The sequence below is a fragment of the Haliotis cracherodii genome, unplaced genomic scaffold, assembly GCF_022045235.1.
Source record: "Haliotis cracherodii isolate W230 unplaced genomic scaffold, xgHalCrac1.p SCAF_5, whole genome shotgun sequence".
Classification (NCBI taxonomy): domain Eukaryota; kingdom Metazoa; phylum Mollusca; class Gastropoda; order Lepetellida; family Haliotidae; genus Haliotis; species Haliotis cracherodii.
The window spans coordinates 50,373,352-50,389,311 of record NW_027266308.1 but is presented as its reverse complement, the minus strand read 5'-3'; the positions used below and the strand labels follow the sequence as shown (position 1 = coordinate 50,389,311).

Genomic DNA, 15,960 nt, shown 5'->3' with positions numbered 1-15,960 from the left:
TACTGGTTGAGGATTTGTTTGTTTGTGTGTTTGTTGTTTAAGGCCCCCTAAATATTCCAGCTATAAGACGGCGATCTCTAAGTAATCGAGTCTGGATCCACGCAACTGGGATACGATGACATGCCTCAACCAAGTCAGCCTGTCTGACCACCCGATTCCGTTTCTTGGCTCTTACGACAAGCATATTCGTCTCTTACGAGAAGCATGGGTTGCTGAAGACCAATTCTAACCCGGATCTTCACGGATCTCTGGTGGAGGAGGTGGAACGGCGGATGAGGGGATCTTGGATCCAGGGATTTGTGATTTGAGAAAGAAAACAGATACTTTTGATCAAATTTTAGATACGTGGTGTGAGCGAGTTTCTATGAGAGAAATATTGTAACCAAACATGAGCGAAATTAGGATTCATGTGAATTTGGTGAATCAGAATTCAGTGAGTGAGTGAGTGAGTTGGGTTTAACGCCGCTATGAACAGTATGCAGTACTATCTCGGCATGTAAGCTTAGTGTGGGAGGAAAGCCCGAAGTGATGCAGGTCTCGGGTGGAAGAAAGTATGTCCGACATGCGAGTTAAACAAGTTTGGAGACATTATGCAAGTCTATTTGGGTTTGTGGGGATATTGAGGTAAGTTCAAATTAATAGATACAGGGATACGACAGGTTGTTTTGCATTTCAAAATATTCGAAGTATTATGAAAACAAATTATATATATTGCAAATTTTTAAAAATGGTTGGAATATAATTAATAATATAGAATGAGATATTTGAATGTGTAGTGGTGTGTAGTCGGTACGTTAGGGTTCATTGAAAAGTATTCCAGTTCTATCCCGGCGTCACAGCTTGTCGGGGAAGGAATTCGTTCAGATCGTTGAAGTTTGTTACTTTGGGAAAACTCAGGGGTATGGTTCTGACAGACCGAGATTGATTCTGGGACTCGAACTTACCATCAGCGAGTTATGATAACTAAGGGGTGCGAGGGGACGATGTTCTCCGCGAATGTTATGAGAGGCGACTTAAATGACGACTGGAGGATTCGGGGTATAAATTGTACAAGGGAGGGTGCTGTTTAACGCCGTAAACACACATACGTCATAACGCTTGGAGGTCGGCTAGCCTGGTGCTCAAAGCGCTGGTTCGTCCCAGTGACCAGGGTTTTATTTCATACATGTTACAATATCTCCAGTCCAGTCCTGCTGCCCCTCGCCGCGGCTAGGATAACGGTGAAAGCGGCGCTAACTTATTCACTCGTATAGAGAAGCATGGGATATCGTCAGTGCTGTGGACACAAAGTGAAATCCTTATCATGTCGTTAGTGTAGCCTCTATCTATAGACCGCCTCCGTGGTTCAGTGGTAGGGCGTCCGCCAGGAGAGCGGAAGGTCCAATGTTCGATCCCCGGCTGAGTCATACCAAAAGACGTTAAAAGATGGTACTTGTTGTTACACTGTCTGGCGCTCGGCATTAAGGGGCTAAGACAAGGACTGGTCGGCTCGGAGTCAGTATACTGTGTCTGTGTGGGGTATTTGTGTTAAACTGCGGCATGGTATTTCAGTTGGCAAGCACTATAAAATCGACATTAGTCCGGACTAGTACAAGCAGCAACACACAGACACACACACACACACACACACACACACGTGCATGCATGTCGCTCTATAAGTGTAATAATCTTGGACGCGACGTTAAACCCCATTTCACCTCACCTCACCTCTTAATTTCATTTTGAAACTGGAATTTTGATAAATATCTAGGACTTGAAAAATTCAATATATTATTCGATTATTTCAATAGGACTCATAATGATTCTTCAATGAACAAAAAGTGTATCTAATGAAATAAACTATATTTGTTTTCGCAAATTTAAATTATATCAACAAAATAAATAATATAATATCACCAAACAATATTCATTAACGATTTGCCGTAATTGGCCGTAAGCAAACTTCCAAATAGCTTAAATACATTCGTGTAGTAAGTACTATAAGGAAAATCAACCGTTAGATGTAACGGTACATATCACGACGAAAGGCATGGATTACACCCAGGCTCAACAGTTGTTACCTACAAAAAAACCGAATAATATGTATAAGGTCTGGATTACAACCATCGCATACAAGTTCGCCGTTAGCAATTCGCCGAGAATAATAATTTTGAAGGAAGGAAATTGGTAGTGTGATCGATAGAGAGACTAACCATTATATAGCTTGTCTGTAACAGCGTATATCGACCGTGCTCCCCCTGGTGTGGCATTGGCTTTTTTTATGATCTTCCGGATATTGCTGTATCGGAGAAATCAAACATTTTCCTGCATTTATCAAGCGTTTTGTGCGAGGCTGTGTGACAAGTGTTATGGAAATAGTAGAAATAGATGGCTACTATGGACTTCTGACATTTCAAGGGGGATGAATAACACAATATTAAAACGCGTATATTTTGATACGGCATACATATAGATGGTCGGTGAGGGAGAAACACCAATTCTAAACCCACGCGTCTGCTTAATTAGTGTGTAACGCACAATTTCAAATATTCATGCTGAACGTAATATGTACAAAAGGTCGCCATGTTTTACTGAGAAGATTCAATTCCATATATATATATATACAGATCAATACCATGGGGAAATATTATGGGTTGCGTCTGGTGGAGCCTTGATACCACAACACGTTATCATTTAAATGAGGGAAGTTCGGGGAAAAACGAGGCTGAAATTAGGGATTTAATAAACTTCGAGGAAAAACGAGGCTTAAATGTGGGATTAATTAAAGTTCTAGGAGTGAGTGAGTGTATATGGTTTTACGCCGCTTTTAGCAATATTCCAGCAATGTCACGGCGGGGGACACCAGAAATGGGTTTCACACATTTTTCCCATGTCGGGAATCGAACCCGGGTCTTCGGCGTGACGAGCGAACGCTTTAACCATTAGGCTACCCGACCGCCCCAAAGTTCTAGGAAAAACGAGGCTTAAATGTGGGATTAATAAAGTTCTAGGAGTGAGTGAGTGTATATGGTTTTACGCCGCTTTTAGCAATATTCCAGCAATATCACGGCGGGGTACACCAGAAATGGGTTTCACACATTTTGCCCATGTCGGGAATCGAACCCGGGTCTTCGGCGTGACGAGCGAACGCTTTAACCACTAGGCTACCCGACCGCCCCAAAGTTCTAGGAAAAACGAGGCTTAAATGTGGGATTAATAAAGTTCTAGGAAAAACAATGCTTAAATGTGGGATTAATAAAGTTCGAGGAAAAACGAGGCTTAAATGTGGGATTAATAAGGTTCGAGGAAAAACGAGGCTTAAATTTTGGATTAATAAAGTTCGAGGAAAAACGAGGCTTAACCGTCTCGATGTCACGGACCATTTATGGTCCCTGACTTTCACAGCCCCTTGGTGTAAGGGGCCCACATATGGCCCCGTGAAAATATCCCTATTCATCTGTGAATGAAGATGTCAAACACTGTGTGGGCAAAATAAAAAATTATAACCATCATCACCCTTATCATCATGGCTTGTCTGGGCGTGGTCCTGTTTGCTAAGCCACAATGACCAGATAGAGTTGGGGAATTAACTTAGTAGAACTGATTACTCGCCTGTCACCTTAAAACAGAGAGAAGGCTGCTGAGTCCCTTGAAGTCTTTATTCGTGGCAGAGTGAAGTATCTACCACTGGTATATATAAGGACCCAGGCCTTCTGTAGAATGTGTTAGTTACCTAATATTGAAGCTTTACTCTAAATCAACTGCCTGGTGTATAATTACAATTATTCATTAGTTACGGAGTGCACTGATCCCTTAATATCCTTAATATTCCTAGTATCTGATATTAAAAAAGATGGTGCGCCCGGCCATAGTTGTAAGATAAAATATTGAGAAAATACAAAACTTATTATTTAGATACGACCACTAGAATTATGGATTAGATATAGTGATTTTAGAACAAGACAAAATTTTAATCTTCAATGGTTCAATAATAATATAAACAGTATAAGTCATAATACACACAATATAAATATAACGGATTTCTGAATGATAAACTGTTTTTATTGTAAATGTAATTTCGGCAAAGGCAACCTTTATAAAATCAAGTCATTATACTGGCTGCGATATTATCATCATTAATCATCATCATCATCATCATCATCATCATCATCATCATCATCATCTTCATCATCATCATTATGTTGAATGCTATTTGCAGTTTGAATTCTCGTGATTAGATCGATCTGGTATGTTGTTTAATTTAGTCTTTTTGTCCATTGTATTGTTGAATGACATCTTGTTCTGGTAATGTATTTGTCTTGTTAAATCAAATTATTTTGTTTTAGTGTGAACATATAATGAAAAGGTCCAAAAGATTTTGAAACTGATATTCATAATAAACTATCATTAGTCTGAAAAATGTATCCAATATATCCCACGCAAGTCTGTAATAATTGGCAAGTTTAGATTACTGCTGTTTCAGGAGTGAAAATGAAGAGTGTCCAGGCTTTTTTTATAATTTATCAAGATATTTTAACAGCAGTTTTTTTTCCGAAAAAACGTTTCATTTCAGAGACTAGATGCAAGTCTAAACTATCATCATCAATCCGATTTAAATGTTGTTATTGAGGAGACTGGTTGTCTTTTGTGTACTGTCTTGTGTAAAGTGGTCGAGACAGGATATAACTCGTTGTTCTCTGGCAATGGCGTTTTGTTTTTTTATAATACAATATTATATGCGATGTTTGTTCAAGTACCATTAGGATTTAGCAGAAATGAATTTCATGTAAATAATATATGTTTTATTTCGAAATATAAAAACCTGAACAACTATCAAGATAAGCTGTATAATAGACTAACATCTTACTGGAAAAACAGTTGTTACTTTATCTTAAGAAAATTATGTAAACTATGGTTATAACGAACTTAAAGGGACCACTAAATTTAGTTCGTAATAACCGTAGTTCGTTATAAGCACATACACAGCATATACATATACATGTATTCATCAAATGGACGGGGCCAAAAAACGGTTCGTTATATTCGTGAGTTAGTTATAAGCGTGTTCGTTATAAACGTAGTGTACTAATAATAAAAAGGAGCCCTCAGATTCTCTTCATTTTAAGAAAATGCAGTAATCTAGACTTGCCCACTTGCATAGGCTGTATTAGATGTATTTGTTTCAGGATCTGTATGACGGACTAGCTGTATACAAACGACGACTCTGACACAGTACTGTGAACTACAGAGCCCATCCGGGCACTTCAAACCGACGGTGAACGTGAATAACGTACTGACGATCTACTGACCAGACATCATTCAAATAACGCCGAAGGCAGGCCAAAAGATGAGGATGTGGAGCGGAGAGGGGGGAGAAGATATTTGAGGGGCACATCTGGCAAGGCCTCTAAGGGGGAGGGGGAACCGTAGGTGGTGCACTCTATCCAAACAGATGAGGGGAAACGATAGGTGTTTATGCCCTGAGATGGGTATCCTTACCGTGGGGATGGCACGTGTTTGTTTCCCCTCGAGGGTGTAGGCAAGTGCGGGCAAAGGTTGTGTGTCTTAAACTACGGAGACGAACCCACTGACATTACAGTGTAGTGCTCATGGCTCACTGTATCAACGCTGAAGTGAAGTTCATGAAAATAAATAATAGAAGTTATATAAATATGATAGTAGCTGTTGAAATAGCATGTACTTTTGAAAATAATATATCAATTGTATCTGAAATATATACTTGTATCATCAAGGGAAAATGGTTGATAAATAGTATAATATACATACTGTACGCGGGATGATTTTAGTTTTGATGTCTATCAAAAAGGAATTCATGTCAAGATACCGGTTAACTTGTCTGTCATGCAGACCCTGAAACAAATATATCCAGTAAGGCCCATGCAAGTTATATTAGTGGGTAAGTCTAGATTACTTCATTTTTTGAATATATGGAGTCTCTTGGCTCCTGTTCACTATATTTTTATTATAATAATTTAACAACTGTTCTTTGCCTGTAGTGAGTGAGTATGGTTTTACGCCGCTTTTAGCAATTGGCTTCATCTTTGTCTCTAAGATATGTTCATTTCAGAGACTAGATGTTAGTCCACCAAGTAACCTACGGAGACATAATGGATCAGGTGGTTGGTTCATACCGTGTCATCGTAATCGTTGCTAATATTATCACTCACTTGATTGCCTGGTTCAGACTTGATTACTTACAAGCAGCCGTTGTATAGCTGGAATATTGCTGAGTGCGGCGTAAAACAACAAGCAAATTATACAACGGGAAATCTTGTATCATGAACATCGAGCGTTTAAGTTCATTTAGCTTGACATCATGTCACAACAGATGGTTTTAACATGTTTTAAAGTTATTGTCTGGTTTGATAAAAAGATGCTTATGTAAGATACCTCTCTGACATTTCTAGAAAACCCGGTGTGTACAGGTGTATGGCGAAAATAATCCTACGCAAACAGGCCTCTGCTGTCGTGCAATAGATTATGTCCAATGGACCAAAGAATAATGGACCTTTTCCACTGTAATTGAACTCATGCTCTTTCCAGTCAGAAACATAAGGATGCATAAGGAGGCTGCAGTTAGACTGTATCACTTCTGAAACTGATGAATGCAAATGGTCTAGGATGGCAGTCTCCAGAGTCTGTGACGGCGAGAGTGGGTTTTACCAGTCACGACTTTACAGCACGTGGACAACGTTTTGTATGATATTGAAAATTGTCTACGTCTCGAGAAGAAAAAAGTTGTATAATTGCAGATACAGCGTAAGACATGATAAGCTCACGCGTGGACACCTATAGGGGAAACAGGTGGCCCACTGTGAAGAGTTGCGTACATTAGCCGTGCTAGGATCCGCTGATGAGTGCTCACGGTCTAACTGATTTGATAGATGTTTACTGACCACAGCATTATACGATTGAATTGCCGTGCAAAGTTGCGTTAATACCAACTCACTCAACCACTTACTCAGATCAGAATCAGATGGATACACAATGTCTTGTCATATTTTGGTTGGGAAACCCGTATATTACAAATCTAGTAAAATGGGCTTTTGATAGTTCATCTACCATCGGCTACCTTCAAACAACAACCACCAACGTATCCCCTTTCGATCAAGCCCTGATTTCCTCCCGATTGATTTTAAATGGGGATTGGGGGGAAATAAAGCACATGCCCCCCGAAAGAGGGACTTGGAATCAGCTGAACAAGCAACACATGACTCCGCTGTATGTTTTGGAGGATGAAGATGTGGACAGAGGCGAGGAACCGTCAACAGTGGACTTTGGAGGTATCTTTGCCATTTCGGGCTGTTTGCTGAACGCTGGCTAGGCAGGAATGTAATACCCTTAGGATATCATCGGCAAATTACATTAGCATTATCAGGAGAATAGGGGACACATATACATCAAATGGTTTGTTTGCCAGACATATATCAATTAAAGTGATTATATTAGCATTAGAAACTTCATCATTTGGAAGCGGTTTGGTCATTAAGGTAATGAGAGTTCAATTTGTTTATTACCTTCTTGGTTTGGGGCGGTTATGTAGCTGGTCCCCGGGGAACTATCAGGCCGAAATTTAGATGTTGACTATCAAAATGTATATTCACGAACATCATATATGGGGTTTCTTCAAGTTGTCTGCAGGACCTGTCTGGGTCGTTGTCAATGTGGGGTACCGTGTTAGGGATAACTTTTTCTCTGGGGATCTTTTGGGAATGAAAATGCTGCTGCTGTTGCTACTACTACTACTACTTCTACTACTACTACTACTACTATTGCCGCTGCTGCTGTCGCAAACCACTACCACCACTTGTTATAATAATAATAATAATAATAATAATTGTGATGAAGTTGTGATGATAATGATGATGATTGAGATTTAAGTAATAATAATCATCATAATAACGCGATCATTTAAACACACAAAAATAATAATAGACAATTAAAACAAACTGTATTGTCGGAATCAGCTTGTTATCCACGTATTTTCCAAACGTTTTAATTAACTATTTACACATGTCTGCTGCTTTTAAGATCCTGACCGTGCCATCAGAGACTCCATCGCCGGTGATTTGTTTATAACAATGGTGACGGTGAAAGAACTAGACGTGCATATACACTCCATAATGAATACAGCATGATATCTGCTCAGTTAGACTTGTAGGGCTGTTTACGTGTAGGGCAGTAATACCATCAGTTTTATATATAGGGGGGGAGTAGGTAGGATTCTAGACTTTCACAAGTCTCTAGGGCATTAATTATTAGTTTAAATCATAATTTCTAGATTATATAAATAATAAGAACAAGTTGCCCCTATAAGAAACGGGTGTCCTGCACACGCATGGACTTATCCTTCAGTACAGCCTTGGAGCAAGGCTAGCAGGATCCTCATATAAAACGATAAGAAATTCCCGTTACTTAGTAAATAATTCAGGAAACCGTGAACTTTCGGAAAATAAACACTGATGGGTCGATGTTATTACTACTTTGAGGATAGCTCATTACTAGGTTAATTAGCAGTTTCACGTACTCAAATAATCTGTTTTTGCAGATACATGTATCTTAACACACACAATTAGTGTAATTCGAAGATTAGGTATCTACGCTGCGGCCTGATTTTACATTGAGAGTGAAACTATCAAGGCTATTTCTGTTTCCCGATTCTAAACGCGTTTTTCTGAAGCTGTGTGAGTGTAAGCAAAGGGCAGCGTGTGCCTGTGTGTGGATCTCAGTATAAATAGGCCAAACGGTGAGGCAATACACAGTTTACAACTCACGGGACTTGGTACAAAGATACTTATTGTACATGGGAGTTCTTTATCCTACACTCACAGCTGGAGGTGTAATGATGGGAAAGACAACTGATTCCTAACTACCGCGTTGAAGACAAGCATCCTCCAGGCTATATCTCCCTGTCACATGACAATGTCGTACCTTGGTGTACTTACTATGTGGGCCAAGGGAAATGAACAGGTCCTTTTTCTATAACGCATGCGAGGTCGAATCTCTCACTGTCATGATGGCGAATGTTTTTTAATGGTCTATCTCAACTGGCGTGTGTTAGGCAAGGACATGCCCATATTTTCGCGAACACCTTGTGTATCACCGATTCTCAGTGATCCATTCATATACTTTTCACTACTATTTTGTCTCTTACGCCCAAAGGAATCTGTTTCGTCGTATAATCGAGACTGGGTATTCTCTGGCGATGACCTTCTGTATTTAATGTAGATTATGGTAGATTTTCTCGAAATGTTTTATGTTTAATTCCAATTATTGTTGAATCTCTCCAAGAGTTTGCTTTGTAAAATGTTGATCATGTTTAATCTCTCCATGAATTATCGTTCGTTTAATGTTGATTATTATCGAATCTATCCATGAATTAGCCTTCTTGTAATGTTGTTTATGATCGATTCTCTCCATGAATTGGCGTTTGTTTCTTGTTGATTATGACCGATTCTCTCCTCGGTGAATGTTTAATTCTAATTATCGCTGAATCACGTTATGAATTGGAGAATGTTTAAATCTGATTATGATCGAATGGTTATTGAACAGCTATTAAAAAACCATAGTGGGTCAGATACGGCTTCGTAATCCACTGCTGATATTTTTTTAATGTTTCATTGATCCAGTGGAACTAGTACAGACAGAACTCTTTGATGATGGTTGGGAGCTTCAAGTGTGAGAATCTTTATGACACTGATCTATGTCAATACTGGAAGGAACGACCTGTTATCTGGAAACAACCCTTCCAATCGCTACCATCCATTTCCATGGCACATGCACACCCAAAACTAAGAATATCAATGTAACAATTTGATAATAGCTATCCGATGAAAAACAGATATTGTTCTAACGGGAAATCAGCATCCTTTCCCTGTACAGGATCCCAGATCCATTCCATCATGGGGACAAAACAACCACCTGATACTATATGTCCAACCACCAACTCTGTCAGCTGGTGTAGTGTTTGTAGAACCCTACACGTCTATGAGCCACACTACCATTCATCCATATCCACCATGTGTCGCTTCCAGCAGGGCTGAAGAACCAGGAAGTGATATATGCAACAGGAAATGCTAGTATATTTCATGTGTTCCGTGCCTGGAACTGACATCTCATTGGGAGGCTACTGCAGCTGGTACAGTTCCACCTGATGGTACAGGGTGATGACCTACTGCCAGACGCAAGGTACATCCGCATAGGTTAATATGTTTGCACGACCATCTGTCACACCAACACTATCTTCTCCCCTGTTCAAATGAGATTATGCGATCTCCCAGTTCGATAACGAACACAGCTCGAAGTAGGTCTCTGTGTCTAAAGCTTATCAGCCGCGTTCAATTTGAAAATAAGCCTACCGTTTTAATTAGATTAGCTAAAACGTTATATCGTTAACATGAAACAGTTAAATCCAGAATACGTGCTTATGCAATAATGTTTAAATTGAAAACGTTTAAACTCTTTAACATTTAATCAGCTAAAGCGTTGATATATACGAGAAACAATTAAAATATATAATAATGTCCTACCATCACATTTCGACATATGCACCTTAATTACTCCAAACGAAATAACGACTTGTATATTGAGTAATTGAGATTTGTCGGTTTGAATCTCTGTCAAGTATGTGCATTCATGTGGGTAGTCTACTCACCAGCCTGTCCCCCAGGCCGAGATCGGCGTTGGTCCTTCCTGCTAGTGTTGTTGCCCATGTTAACAGTCGGGGTACCCGCAAATACTACCTCCGTGTATTACACTTGCTCACAGCAGGGATTCCTCTTATCGGCATGGATAGTAAATGTCCTTTCATGAATCGGCACACAACATTCATACAGCTATGGTCTCACTGCCTATATATTTAGTCCTAGTGACGTGTACAGTTTTACAACCTGAGCGATAGCCCAGGCAGTTACGACCTAGACCATGTAACCAGAGCTAGCGGAGGAGACGATATCGGGGATTCCTACTGCAGAGGGAAGCCCACAGTCTGGAGCGAACACTCACACGTGGACCTGTAACTGACAGATCAACGCGTGCATACGTAATTCACCAACCAATCAGCATCTTCAACATCACAGAAGGCTTTTGTTTGGCTGCATTGATTTAATCGTACGTACAGCTCCGCATCGTTTAGGTGGCAGGCCCTTCCGATGTGTAGGTGGGGAAGGCTGTAGATCCATGTCTGGCTGCTGGTCCAAAGCTTGCCAGAATTCCGCTGCTGTGCCTAGTGTATGGGATATAATGTTCACCGTGGGAACTAATAATATACATAAATATTTTACTACGAGTTTTTCCTAGATTACAATTTCTTCAGTGCGGTTGGCATGAAGTACATCTTTCTGATACACACTTACGTGATTGTATCTGCAAACGATATCGACCGTACACACAAATACCAGTTTATATAATTTTTATTTAAATTCTATTCGATTTGTGTCATTCTTGTATTCAAATGCAGTTATGAGGAATACGACATAGATTTAACTAGTCGCGTCATGGTATCAATTGCGTGTTGGTGCATCTGGAATATTTTGAGATCGATCTCGTAATTCGCACATCAACTTTAACTCGATTACTTACAGACCGCCGCCATATAGCTGCGGCGTTAAACAACAAACGATTTGAAACGAACAAACAAAAACATTCAGTTTATGAATCATGTGTTGCAGTGATGTTAATATATGTGTGTGTTTATATATGTTTATATAGTAGTGGCCGCCTCCGTGGTCTAATGGTAGAGCGTCCGCCCGGAGAGCGGAAGGTTCTGGGTTCGATCCCCTGGCCCGCCATACCAAAAGACGTTAAAAGATGGTACTTGTTGTGACCCTGTCTGGCACTCGGCATTAAGGGGCTGAAACAAGGACTGGTCGGCTCGGAGTCAGTATACTGTGTATGTGTGGGGTATTCATGTTAAACTGCGGCATGGTATCTCTGTCTTCTAGCACTATATATCGGCATCAGTCCGGACGCGTACAAGCAGCCACACTGACACACACACACACACACACACACACACACACACACGTGCATGCACGTCGCTATATGAGTCGTTCATCTTGGACGCGACATTCAATCCCATTTCACCTCGCCTCACCTTATTGGTATTATATATATATTAGCTGTTTATATCACAGCGTCCCCCTTTAGATTTCATCCAGCCTTCTACCGCTGACGTCGAGGAGGCAGGAGAGGGAATTGCGTCGAGAACTCAACGCTGGGATTACACTGAGCGACGAACAAAAAACGACCAACGTCACAAGTCACATTGTCATATCGTCTTAGTGCTGTGTCAATGGCCAGTAGGAAGATGTCATATTCTATTTGTGGATAAAGGCTTCTCTTGCTATGTATTTTAGGAAATCGTAAACGAGTTATTTTTTTGAATTAGTGTAGGTTTAATGCAAAGAACCTATCGGTGTTTTTATCGTGAATGAGTCATCCTTTAACCATGCTTCGTGTACGGCTGATGCTCTGGCCTAACACATTTAGATTTGTACATTGACACTAAACTACATATTGTTATTTATACCTTTCTGAAAACTGCCTCCGTGGTTTAGTGGGAGAGCGTCCGCCCGGAGAGCAGAAGGTTCGGGGTTCGATCCCAAGCCGCGTCATACCAAAAGACGTTAACAGATGATACTTGTTGTTACCCTGTCTGGCGCTCGGCATTAAAGGGCTAAAACAAGGACTGGTCGGCTCGGAGTCAGTATACTGTGTCTGAGTGGGGTATCCATGTTAAATTGCGGCATGATATCTCAGTGTGCTAGCACTATAAATCGGCATCAGTCCGGACTAGTACAAGCAGCCACACACACACGCGCATGGAAGACTGATTAAATGTCGATTTTAAGATTGTATTTAAAATGGATTTTTAAACGTAACCTTATTTACACGACGGTTAGAAAACAAGATGGATTGATCTAGGATCTCATGTTCAATTGCAATTATAATGTGAAAATTATTGGGGATTGTGACCAATTTAAATTATTGGTGTTTCATTACCATAAATAATTAAATAGGATACATGTTGAGTTATTGATTATTCACAACCAAACATATTGTTTGGCATGTGATAATGTTTTATCAAGCACAGAAAATTTCGGCTCTAGAAGTTGATAGGTTGAATGTTATTTGGGCACGTAAGCTTTTTGTCACGTTTTGAGGTTGTTTTAAATCGGTCACATTGTACAGTATACTACGTTTATAACGAACACGCTTATAACGAACTGACGGATATAACGAACTGTTTTTTTGCCCCGTCCATTTGATGTATATATTCTGTGTATGTGCTTATAACGAACTACGGTTATTACGAACTAAATTAAGTGGTCCTTTTAAGTTCGTTATAACCGTAGTTCTCTGTATGTCAGAATGTGATCTCCACCGCCATACTTTGTTTTAGTAACCACGCGGACACTGAACATTTCATGGATATCAAATATATACATGTCATCCCTGGGGGAATTTAGACCACTGATCATTCGTGTCAAGGGTCAAGGCCATCCTCCAGGTCATAGCCTGAAAAACGTTGTTCACCAACTCGAAGGGGATTTGTTGTAAATCCATGTAACTTGTACAAGCCAACCTTGGAGCCGGGCCTCGATCACAAAAAAGAACGTTGTGGTGACCTAAGGTCAAGGTGTCAATGTAGGACACTCGTACGTTATGCTTGCCATTTGTATTGCGATATCATATCATATTGATATATCATATAGCGGTTATCTGATTTGAACAGTTATGAACGATAGGTGATGACAATCCTATACGATAGTAGGTCAAGGAGACCTACTTACAGTAAGCATAATAGTTGGTTGGTTGTTTAACGCCGCACTGAGCAATATACCAGTTATATGACGGCGGTCTGTGAATAATCGAGTCTGGATCAGACAATCCAGTGATTAATATCATGAGCATCGATCCACGCAATTGGGATCGATGACATGCTTCAACCAAGTCAGCGAGCCTGACCACCCGATCCCGTGAGTCGCCTTTTTACGACAAGCAAAGTCACCTTTTACGGCATGCATGGGTTGTTGTAGACCTATTCTAACCCGGAATCTTCATGGGTCAGTGAGCATTATATGCCACATTTTGTTGTTACATTGAATACCACATAGGTATATCATACCTGGCTTTTAAGCAGTGTAGACTTTGAACATATGTTGTTAAAATTCTGTATTCACTCTCAAGGTCATACACTCAAAATTGTATGCTCAAAATGGTAGTAGAATGAAATTGAATGTCTGCTGGTTTATTTCTTTGTTGTTTAACGCCACACTCAGCAATATTTCAGTTATATGACGGCGGTCTGTACATAATCCGAGTCTGGACCAGACAATCAAGTGATTGACAACATGAACATCGATCCACCCAATTGGGATCGATGACATGCATCAACCAAATCAGCGAACCTGACCACCAGATCCCGTTAGTCGCCTCTTACGACAAGCATAGTCGCCTTTTACGGCAAGCATGGGTTGCTGGAGACCGATCCTACCCCGGATCTTCAAGGGCCGAAATTAAATGTAATTAAATGCATATCATATCATTCTTAGCGAAGGTCGCAAGAAATAATCAATCTTACGAATGTATAAATGAATGAAGGACATGGTTTTTAAAGCGGAACTACATGTAACTTTGTTATTTCTAAGGCAAACGCAAACAGGGAGTCATGCCATTACACTGGAAGTGCATATATTCGTTCTCATTAAGGTATAAAGAGGCACGGAATTATCTGTTTTAAAACCAGGTGGCACAAGACGGAAGGGTGTTTATAAAAACCGGATGTCGTGATAGCAGTATTATACCGGCAGCGACAGGGTTACACGTTTATCACTGTAGAGAAACCCACGAGCTGGTAACCGAAGACTGTCAACTTAATCTCAACAGACTCCCTCACTCACTCCAGTTACGAGATACGCGTGCTCGCTATAAATGACGTCTCTAGAGCTGTTAACACACTCGAACTGATTATCATTGCAACAATATAGAGGCGCGAAATCAATACAAACTACATTTTACCAGATTGACAGTCTCCATGTTCTAGAAGAATAACGTGACATCAATTTTCTTGCTGACAACGCACGTCCTTGATTTCTTTCCCAACACGCCCGACGCCTATTTAGATGTAAATATTGATGTACTCGCATGTCCTTCAAACTGAGTTCTCCACAATAAACCCTTCACCTTGAATTGCCGGGCGGTATCCAGAAAGTCCTGTTTAATTATGCATTGATCCAATACTTACATACACCAGACCATGAAGAATGTTGAGTAATGTAATTAGCGATTTTTGTATGTTGGAATCAATAGTGTTTTGTGGTTGAAGTTGCCATGGAGTCGATTGATATGATGTTGAAACTAAAAGATCGTGTTTGGTGATATAGAAATGTATGTAGGTGTTGCATTAAGTGACACGTGAAACGCGGGTGTCTTTTGTCAATGTTGTACGGAGCAAAGGAGGGCGTGGATGTAGTGGGAAGCATGCCACGCTGCTGACTTCCTCGTGCACCGTAATGGAACCATAAACAGACATATACACAAAAAGAGGGATTGACTGTTTATGTTCAAGGTGTGTGGGAGAGTTTTCGAGACGACTTAATTCATTGTGGGAGAGAGTGTTTGTATGAGGTCGGTGGTCATGTGAGAGTGAGTGGGTATGGTTTTACGCCGCTTTTAGCAATATTCCAGCAATATCACGGCGATGGACACCAAAAATGGGCTTCACACATCGTACCCATGGTGGGAATCGAACCCGGGTTTTTGGCGTGACGAGCGAACGCTTTAATCACTAGGCTTCCCCACCGCCCCAGTTGGACATGTTAGAGTTTATGCGTGACTGAGTTAGTGAGTTGGGTTTAAACAGCAACGAGGATGGTCGAACGAGGAAGGGTTAGAGAGACAAAGAGACAGACAGATATACACAGACATATTGAGACAGACAACAACTGATGCGAGAGA

At 40.4% G+C, this 15,960-nt stretch overlaps 1 protein-coding gene across 1 annotated transcript in view; it reads right to left on the bottom strand.

Moving 5' to 3' along the window:
* LOC139442470 (uncharacterized) overlaps positions 1 to 10,974 on the bottom strand; it is a 45,549-nt gene extending 34,575 nt beyond the window's left edge. Inside the window, exon 1 of the mRNA XM_071223278.1 lies at positions 10,655 to 10,974. Coding sequence (XP_071079379.1) covers positions 10,655 to 10,712 — 58 coding nt within the window. The 5' untranslated portion in view covers positions 10,713 to 10,974. The remainder of the gene's footprint in view (positions 1 to 10,654) is intronic.
* Positions 10,975 to 15,960: the final 4,986 nt, after the last annotated feature.